This window comes from Glycine soja, chromosome 7 (genome assembly GCF_004193775.1).
Source record: "Glycine soja cultivar W05 chromosome 7, ASM419377v2, whole genome shotgun sequence".
Taxonomy (NCBI): domain Eukaryota; kingdom Viridiplantae; phylum Streptophyta; class Magnoliopsida; order Fabales; family Fabaceae; genus Glycine; species Glycine soja.
The window spans coordinates 8,863,835-8,874,402 of NC_041008.1; the positions used below are offsets into that span (position 1 = coordinate 8,863,835).

Below are 10,568 nucleotides of genomic sequence, written 5' to 3' on the forward strand. Positions count from 1 at the left end.
CTTTTATTCAGCAACATAAAACGCCCATTTTTTACTAGTATTTTAATGTTCTATTGGGTGCATACAGTTCATAACCATTCATAAACTGTAAAAGAATACAACTTTTAAGATTATTAGTATTTTAATGTTCTATTGCGTGTATACAGTTCATAACCATTCATAAACTGTAAAAGAATACAACTTCTTAGATTATTAGTATTTTAATTTTCTATTGCGTATACACAGTTCATAACCATTCATAAACTGTAAAAGAATACAACCTTTTAGCCTCAGCTCATATAAACTACAGAATATGAATATAGGTATTGTTTTTGGATCAATTTAAGTATCTCTTTGAGTCTAGAATCAAGCATCACGGTTTCTCTCTCTCTCTCTCTCACTGTACAAAAACTCAATACACATTAATAGAGACTTAATTAAGTACTACAAGCCAATCAGCAACAACAGCAACTCTTCAAATCTTTGCCTTCATCTTGAAGAATAATAATAAGGAGCAACAAGGCAAAGGTGCAGCCTCATATCTGAAACTCTTCAATGCTCAACTCGACCTTCTCAATTTCTTCTCTCATGGTCTAGTTTTTGGCATTGGTTTACTCATTGGTATCACACTCACTTTCTTTCTCAAGAACTTATCCTTCGTCAACTTTCAAATCCAACAATTCTCCCTCTCATCCAATAGCCTCATGAAACCACCACCTTCTTTGTCCCCCTCTCCTCCATACTCCTTCAACATCTCATTATTAACATCAAATAACCAAACAAAAAATAAATTTCAGTACTTCGAGGGATTAGTCTCTAACTCTCGGTTAAGAAACGACCAAACCAAACCTTCTTCTTCCAATTCGTCCTCGATCAACAAAAAAAGGGTTATGAACTTCACCAGAGTAGGGTTGAGGGAATTCTTGAAGCCCCCCATGGCCATGCATGATATGAGTGATGAAGAGTTGTTGTGGAGAGCCTCCATGGTTCCTATGGTTCATAAACTCCCATTCAAACAAACCCCTAAGATTGCATTTATGTTTTTGACAAAAGGTCCTGTGCTATTGGCTCCTCTATGGCAGAGATTCTTCAAAGGAAATGAAGGGCTGTATTCTATCTACGTCCATTCCTATCCTTCTTTCAATGAAACAGTGCCTGAAAGCTCTGTGTTTCATGGCCGCAATATCCCCAGCCAGGTAAGTTCACACAAACCTTTTTGTCACTTTAACAGATGAAAAACTATATTATACTTTTTTTTCACGGTCTCTTCAGATTTCCAATAAATAAAATGAAAAAGAACTGATAAAGCGGAAGATTTTATTGATGTTATGTAAATTAAGATTTAAGAGTATTTAATGTATTTTTTTAATAATTTCCGGTAACAAAAAGAGTATTTAAGAATTTTTTAGTAGTTGTATCAAATTTTAATTTATTGGGTGATTACTTTAAAAATAACCAAAGAAGATTTCTTCATCAGTGTTTAAGAATGGCATAAAATTTTATAGGGTGATTACTTTAAAAATGAGTAAAGAAGATTTTTTTCATCAATGTTTTAAGGTTGGCAAGGACTTTCCCTTTATATTTCATTTCATTATGGTATAAATCGCATTTCCAGTGTTTTCTTTTGCCAGCTATATTAGAGTTTTAAAAATAAATAATAAATTAATTTCCCCATCCTTAATTAAAGGGTTCCTAAATCACATTTACAGTCCGTGCGAGTGCGAGAACTATTAAGTCTATAACTGATTTTGCCCTCAAAGCAGAACATATATATATATATATATATATACTTTGATTGTTCCCTTTGTTAGTTAAGATGGACTTAATTACTTGCTCATTACGTAGGAACAATTCTTTAATTCTTTAGTTGACATTATTGTACTTTTTTTTAATTGCTCCGTGTTTCTTGACATTAATGGTTATCACAACGGTTTTCCTAGCTAGAGTTCATGTGTTGTTATATGAGAAGACAATGCCACTACTATCTTGGATTTAATTAGTAGTTGTAAAGACTTTTCTCATTCTATTTTAAAGTTTCAACGTCTAAAAAATAATTCAGTATCGGTATTTCTCCACATGCACAATTGTATTACTACTATCTTGGCAATATTGTTGGTAGGCAACAATATTTAAGGGTATACTTCTAGTGCACTTGTTTTCTTAAGGAATCTAAGCATATCCTGCTATAAAATATTAGCAGTACTATATTTTGCTTCGCATTCCTAATTAACACATACATATATTTTAGGAAAATTACTTGTGCAACACCTTTCTGCATGAACATTGAACCTGAACCAGTAGACACTTTGTTATGTATAATTAAGTTTCTAGCTATCATTGAAATTAAGTCGCACGCATTATTAATTATGAATTTTTTGGAATAACCTCGGTAACCTTATTCTGGGGTTATCTTCATGTCAACACATGAGGATTGCTTGTAAGAAGAGTTTTGAGGAGATCGAGGACAAATAATCAGACCCCAGCTAAAAAGGCTGCAAAAGATTACTTTCCGTACCTTTAAATAAGATCTTTTGATGTCATATATATTTTGTTCTTTTTTTAGTGAAATTATTTTTTCAAATGAACTTGCAATATTTTAGTTAATATTCTTTAACAATTCCAGTTTCTTTCTGGTTAACTGGTTATCCATTTGTCCCCTTTTTAATTTGGGCCAAATAAAAGTATTTTGTTTGTTTGTTTGTTTTTTTAATTTATTATTTTGCAGTTATATATGTATATATATATATATATACACACACACAAGTTGTAGTATTGATCAATAAACCAGAAGCTAGTAAATTTCTAAAACTGAACTATTGGGCTCACTATATCTTTTGAATGTCCATTTTTTCGGCTTCTTTTTAGATTGCTCGTGCACTTACTATTTTTTTTTATGTACCCAACAAATCTTTGTAAATTTTAAAAGTATTCCTGCTAAATATACGGATTGTAAATTCATATTTCTAATTTTTTTTAAAATAATTTTTTTTATTTTTTTTAAATAAATTTAATTATGGTTTTTTATAATTATTACATTAATAGATTTTTTATTTTGACTTTATTATAATTAATTTTGATCTGTATTTTTTTATATATATTAATTTTAAATAAAAATTATAAGTTTAGTAAAAATTTATATATGTTAAAAAATTAATTATTAGATTAAAATTAATTATCATAAAATTTACGATATAAACTTATGTACATTTAATATATATTAAAATTTTTAATTTTATATATAAAATATTAATTATTTTATAATATAATTAATAATTTAGTGGTGGTAGAATGTCGTCAATGCAAAAGATTAAAAACAAACAAAAGATTTAGTGATTTTTTTGTCTTTTTGGCCTTTCAATGCAAACTGGTCGTACTTTTCTTTGCTTCAACTCCTTTTCCACTGCCAAGAGAATTCTATTCTTCTCAATTTCCAATGCTTATGATTTTTTAACTCATCAAACTTTTCATAATTCCTTTCTTCACGTACTTTGTCCCCGGCATGCAAAAACGAATATAAAGACAAAATAAATTAATATATCTTTTGCTATTTCATTTATCTTTAGATAGCAATATATATATATATATATATATATATATATATCTGTTTGTTGATAGCAAACATATATATACTAATTTGAAAAACTTTAGAGAAATATATTTAAGTTATGCGCTATTATACTAATAAGAGTAGATATTAATTTGTTTGTTGATGTGGTATGTTTTATGTTGGGGCCAGGAGGTTCAATGGGCTTTTTAATTTTCGAACGTTTGGCTGAGATTTATGTAACGATAGCCAACTTGTTACATCTTGTGATAAGTTTGGTTTTTATATATAACATATTATTTATTTGCCTATAAAAAAAATATTAATTTGTTATTTGAATGAAACAAATGCAAAACAAATTAGCTGAGCAATAATGTCAATTAAAAAAAGTGTTCCTTCAATATTAATCAAGAGTCAAGACTCAAATTCCATACATCTCTACGAGCTTACTCATGAACCCGGCCATTCTTTATTGATGGTCCGGTACACACATCTTATGAAACATTATTTTGTCTTAGGAAAATAGAAGATAAACACGAGGATGCTTGAATCGTGAAAAAACTTTTTATTATATTTTTATTTATATCTATATAAATAGTCATTAAAATATCATCTTATTTTTTTATATTTTATTTTAATAATTATTTTTTTTATATCGGATATAATAAAAAAACAAGATTAAAATAATTATTATGATATTTATATAATTATTCATAAAAGGTATAAACAAATAATAATTTGCAAGCCAGCTTATTTTTAACACTTCCAACTAAAAAGTTGTAGATTTTACTTTTATTTATTGCTTAAAAATCCAACTAACTTTCTTGTCTCAATCTTTTTGAGATCTAAGTAGCTAAAAAATATATATTAGTAAAATTTTTTACTCCCTTTGAATTTATAATCTCTTGTGTATATACTTTTATATCTGCTTCCTAACTCATCAGGGTGTGAATAGTAGTTGGTCTCCAACAAATTTAAAATGTGTTTTAATTAAATTTCAGAGTGTCACTCACGGTCTAGTTAGAGAGTAAGGATTATTTGCTAGTAACCAGCCTTTTGATTGTATTTCTCATTGTATTTCGTTTGATACTAAGTCTGAGATGAAATGATTTTTCTCTTCTAAACAAAAAAAAAAAAAAAAAGTAAATTTCATAATCTGATTTTCTCCCTGTGACATGCATGCAGGAGGTAAGGTGGGGTGAGAATAGCATGATAGAGGCAGAGAGACGCCTACTAGCCAATGCACTTGTTGATTTCACCAACCAACGTTTTGTACTTCTCTCAGAGTCATGCATTCCTTTGTTCAATTTCTCCACCATCTACACTTATCTAATGAACTCAACCAAGACCTTTGTGGAAGCCTATGATCTGCCAGGTGAAGTGGGCCGTGGCAGGTACAGTCCCCAAATGAGGCCTCAAATTAGGCTCTCCCAATGGAGAAAAGGGTCCCAATGGTTCCAAATAGACCGTTCTCTTGCCCTTCAAATAGTCTCTGATCACCAATATTTCTCAGTGTTCAAGAAGTATTGCAAACCTAGTTGCTATAGTGATGAGCACTACTTGCCAACTTTGGTTAGTATCAAATTTTGGAAGAGAAACTCTAATAGGACCTTGACATGGGTTGATTGGTCAAGGGGTGGACCTCATCCTTCAAGGTATTTCAGAACAGATGTTACTATTGAGTTTTTTAACAAGTTGAGGTTTGGAAGGTCGTGTGAGTACAATGGACGTACCACCAATATTTGCCATTTGTTTGCAAGGAAGTTCACACCTCATGCTTTGGATAGACTGCTGCGATTTGCTCCAAAGATCATGCAATTCAATTGAATTATATATTGTTTCTGCTTATTGTCTTTAATTTTGATTGTTCATATGATCATTTTTTTATGTGCTTTATTGTTTCTTTTTGAGGTTGAACATCGATTCATATTCATTTATTTATGAATAGTAATTCAAGGGTACTAATTAGAATTTAGCCCTTTCTTTTTCTTATTGATAAAGATTATTTTGTATTTCTTTACAGGCTTGACATATTATTCTTATGGCAAAAAACTCTGTTTTGGTTACTCAATAATACAAGCAAATCTGGCCACATTTACTGTAAATTTTACTTTCACAGTACATACTTAGCTAGGTATTTATATTTAAATGAATAACTTTGGATTTTCTGATACATACCGGTCAATTAATTAACTGGACAACTAAAATGTTTGTTACTACCTAATTATACAATTCTTTATATATATTGATGATTTGACTTTTTTGCTAAGATATTATTTATATGACTAGACAAGTAGATACATCTTTCAATATAAATTTTAAGCATAATTTGCCACAATAAGAGATGAATTATTTCCTCACATTAGACTCTGCCTCTGTTAGTATTTATAATCAGGGTAATTTGACTTTGATTTTACCCCCCCCCCCCCCCCCCCCCTCCCCGTCCCCCCTTTTTTTTAATTAATTTCCTCCATAAGTTATAAACAAAATACCCATAATATAAATTGAGTTTTGGAAAGAGAGCAAAATTGAACTTTTCATATTTGAAGACTCTAGCAAGTATATATGACCTTACATCAATTAAATTAAAGTATATAATGTGTCAACACATAGACAAGCCAAAAAATTCATAAAATTAATGACTGAAGTAAATAGTTAAATGAATTGAAGTTTAAGCCTATGTAATATTTATCAAGTAGCATGAAGTATCAATTTTTTTTTTAATAAAGTCAGACAATTTTATTTCATGAAATTAAGACTCAATTAGAAAAAAAAAGATATTTTTCATGGCAATGATAATAATAAAAGTAACGTGTTATTTTTTTGGATAAATATTGTTAATTTTTGTTAAAATATTAGTGTGAATGATTCAAACTCACCATCTCTTCTCTTTTTCTTCCTATTTTTTTAACCACAAAGCCAACCTTAACTTATAACTCGTTAGTAAATGTTAATTGTAGTCTTTATTAAAATATTAGTGAGAAAAATTGAATTTATAATCTCTGTTTCTCCTCTTCTACTTTTAACCACAAAGTCAACCTTACCTTGTAATTCTATTAAGGTGTTAAATTAATAAATTATTTTTACAGAGTGTTAAATTAATTAATTGAAATATTTACATTTAGCTTTGTTATAAATTGTGCCTTGGCGAATTGACCCTTCATGATATTAATTTAGCTTTTTTATTATCAGTTTCTTTTAAAATTATCAAATTAGTGTAATGTTTGGGATAAAAACAGAAGGTAAATTATATTTAATTTATAAATATGATTTTCTAGACTTTTATTGTTTTCTTATGATAACAATTTCTAGCTACTAGTGATAAACCACCATAAACATAGAAATCGTACACTATATATATATGATTCTTAAACATATTTTTCTTTTGTAACACTTAAACATAGTTGATTTGGCATATTACTCAAATTAATTATTAATTTAATCGGTTAATCAATCAAAATGACTAGTTTGACAATACACACAATACTATAAGGTGTACTTTGAAATTCTAACTTAATTTTTTTTGAATGAATCTAACTTAATTTTTAATCACCAATACACACAATATATAAGAAAATCAATTCAATTAGCCATTAGAAACTTTTTTCTATAGACTCCTTGAAGAGGAACTAATTCCGCGTTACACATGTAGCTTTACAACATATTCAACCAGTCCAAACTCAGACACTAACACATATATTAATACATAGTTGACGGTGTTCTGTAGACCATACTAGACAACAAAAGTTTCATAACGTTACGAACAAAGTGCTTGAAAGTTTCACTTTGGCCTTTCACATCTTCAAATATTCCTTTATAGCTTTGAGCAATTTGTAATAAATCACGATCAATGCCCACCTTATTGCTCCATCTTTTCTGCGAAACCTTCTAAAGGCGCAGTTGATAGACCCAAAAGTAAAGATAACACAAGACGTGTTTAGCAACGCGTAATTACTGTTAAGTCTACGCCGTAGAATTTGGAAATTGAATTTGTTTTTTCTTTTTTTACCAGTAAAAATCAATGATAATTAATCAATAAGTGATTAGTTCAAATGATATTTAACTTGATTCCTTTATACAAGATTATGATTTTGAGATAGGTGGGAAAAACTCCACTAATAAGGTGATAAAAAATCAGACAATTGTAACTGCATAATTTGTCTCTCTTATGACAATTATAATATTTACATGTTTTAATGGCCGGCCCTAGCTTGTCGTATTCCACGTGGATTTGCTTGGGAAGTTCAAGCTAGACAGAGTGATGAAAATAGGAAGGAGCACCAAACTTCCTTTTTCAAAACTAATAATCTAATATGATCTTTTTACAATTCAATTTTGAAAAAATTACACATCTCTCTGTCGAGAAATACAAAAGTACACAATTTATTCTATTTAATTTTATACTGTTGAAATAAATTATATTTTTCTCTCCCAAGATATGTGAATATTATATTATTCTTTCCTCTCATATTAAATCATACAACTTTATTAATTAAACTTAACACTATTAAAGAATGATATTCTTTTTAAAAAATAAAATATTATTAAAATTATACATTTTTTTAATTATCAATTTACTCTTCACTCACTTCATGTCCTAACATTACTTCCTGTCTACAAATTAATTAAATTGCTTCTCTTTAAAAGAAGTTGGAGGAAAAGTAAATGCTTTGAGGATGATCCAAAATATCTAATTAGCTTGTTGATAGTGTGTTAAAAGGCTAGAAATATGATGTTAAATGGAGAAACAATGACTGAAAATATATTCTAAAAATTAAATAATTTAGTAACATATAGTTTTGCAACAAAAAAAACGCACAAACATACCAAAAGAGTGTTTTTATAGTAAAAAAAATATTCTTTAATATAAATTATTGTTATGAATATTAATAAGTGGTTGTCTATATTTATTGTAGTGCATGACTATTTATATGGTGTGTTAATGCTAACTAAATCTCACATAGAGTTTAGAAGATGTAGTTCAAGAGCATAAACTAAAATGTTAGACCCGGGCCACTTTTATTGACGGGTCTCCCCCTCTCTCTTCTACCAATCATCTCCTAATTCTTGTCTATTGACCATTAATTTCATTATTATGATTGCCTGTAAACGCTATTTTAATGATCATTAAAAGTCTCATAAAAGAGGGGGACAGGTTGTGGAAGTGATATCGGAGTTGATGATCGACCTCCGATTATTAACCATAAACTGATCATGATGAACCGGATTTGAGTTATCAAGGCTCCATTCACTGGGACGCTACAATACTATTAATCTATTTGTAATTGTTCAACTGAACAAATTTGCGTGTGATTTAGGTCTCGTATATGAAAATGGTTTATTCAGTGAGAGAAATCTGCTTTGAACCAACAATACTTATATCCACATTATGAATGAAATTAATTTTTGATTTTTGGGTTGAAGAGCATCCATAATTTCTATAGATTATAATTGTTCAGTTATATTTTGTACCTATAAATATGTTATTTCATTTTTGGAAATATCAAAATAGTTTTTTATTCTGTCTATTATCTTGTTTTTCTGTCTTCTTTCTATTTTCTTCTCTTGAGCTATTTTTGCAACGCAACACATATATTTGTCTTGTTGGCACTGTTTACCTTTGATATTGTAGAATTAATGTTGCATCAGCATCAATTTATATGTGTCCCACTGATCATATTAAATGACTCAATTTAGAAAAAAATGACTCACATTAATTCTCTAATAATAATATTTTTTTCTCTTATTTAATAATGCAGAAGGTCATGATATTAGTAATATATACATATATATATATATATATATATATATATATATATATATATATAGATAAAAATACTAAAATATAATTAACTAATACATTGTTACTTTTAGTAACCTATTAAGTTTCAAGGATATTAGTATAAATGGATACTATAATGAACTTGAAAGTTTTTGTTTTCTATTCTCTTATGTTCTTGATTTATAATTTTGAAGCGGAGGAAGTAGTGATTGAGGTGTGTTGGGCTTATAATTTTTAAAATTTTAATAAAACATGTTTAACTGCCATTATGTTTATAATTAGTTTATATGCATACTGATACATGTGAATTTTAACTGTAACTATATATGTTAAAATTAATTATTAAAAATTGAAATATTAATATTATTAATGTTAAACTGATGGAAGGATTAAAATATGTTTATTTGTAAATATAAACGATCAAATTAAGAATTTTAAAATATAAAAGGACTAAATTAAGAAAATATATATTTAACTTAAAAAGAAAGATTCATGGGAAACCGTTAATTTCATCATTAGTTATTTTTATATTAATTTCAGCATCCGTTACAAATCTTAATTATTTATGTTTTGAAAATATTTATTTTCAACTGTTTCATAATTTCACTTTTCGCTCTTTAAATTTAAGCTATATATTTTATTTACCTAAATTTTTAAAAATATTTACTCATGATACTTACTAGTTATCAAGTTAATTGACATATTAACGACCAATTGAATAGTTTCATTAATTTGTAGCAGTTTTATAAAATAATCGAGATCATTCAGTTTCAGAGATGATATATATACTAAGTAGTGACGTTTATAATTGACGTACACATATATGGGTCACCTGAATCAATCATTTTAAGTAAATGACAAGGAATTTGAATGCTAATTAAGGTCATCATCATGATTATTAATGAAGTAACAAATAATATTATCACCAATGCTTAATTTAGATGTAGATTTTTTTTTTCCACTTTTGGGGCACCAAAATCTGCATTCATTTTCCTGTTTTAAGCCTCGTATTTCTTGTTAGTTTGAGAACTAATTTGCCAACATCTCCGTTGCCCATTTCCACCAAAATATGCATTATTTCCTGCTTAATTTAAGCCTCATATTTCTTGTCAGTATGAGAACTTGCCAAGATTTCCGTTGACTGTACTTTGGATTTCAATCAGTGATAGTATGCGTATATATGGATATATACAGCATCAACTAACTAAGCAATTAATTAAACTTGGTAGAAATAAATTCATGATTGGTAATTTGAGTATCAAT

General features: G+C 28.3%; 1 protein-coding gene across 1 annotated transcript; it reads left to right on the forward strand.

Annotated features, from left to right (window-relative positions):
- Positions 1-233: 233 nt before the first annotated feature.
- LOC114419369 (glycosyltransferase BC10-like) lies at positions 234-5,410 on the forward strand. The gene is made up of 2 exons (XM_028385021.1): positions 234-1,175; positions 4,709-5,410. Exons 1-2 carry the CDS (start codon positions 684-686, stop codon positions 5,348-5,350), a joined length of 1,134 nt encoding a protein of 377 aa, XP_028240822.1. The 5' UTR covers positions 234-683; the 3' UTR covers positions 5,351-5,410.
- The last annotated feature ends 5,158 nt before the right edge of the window (positions 5,411-10,568 follow it).

Bases quoted from the DNA above. Each gene is read 5' to 3' on its own strand.
- LOC114419369 (XM_028385021.1), top strand. From the start codon at position 684: ATGAAACCACCACCTTCTTTGTCCCCCTCTCCTCCATACTCCTTCAAC. The intron at 1,176-4,708 runs GTAAGTTCACAC...ACATGCATGCAG, and splicing joins GCCGCAATATCCCCAGCCAG to GAGGTAAGGTGGGGTGAGAA.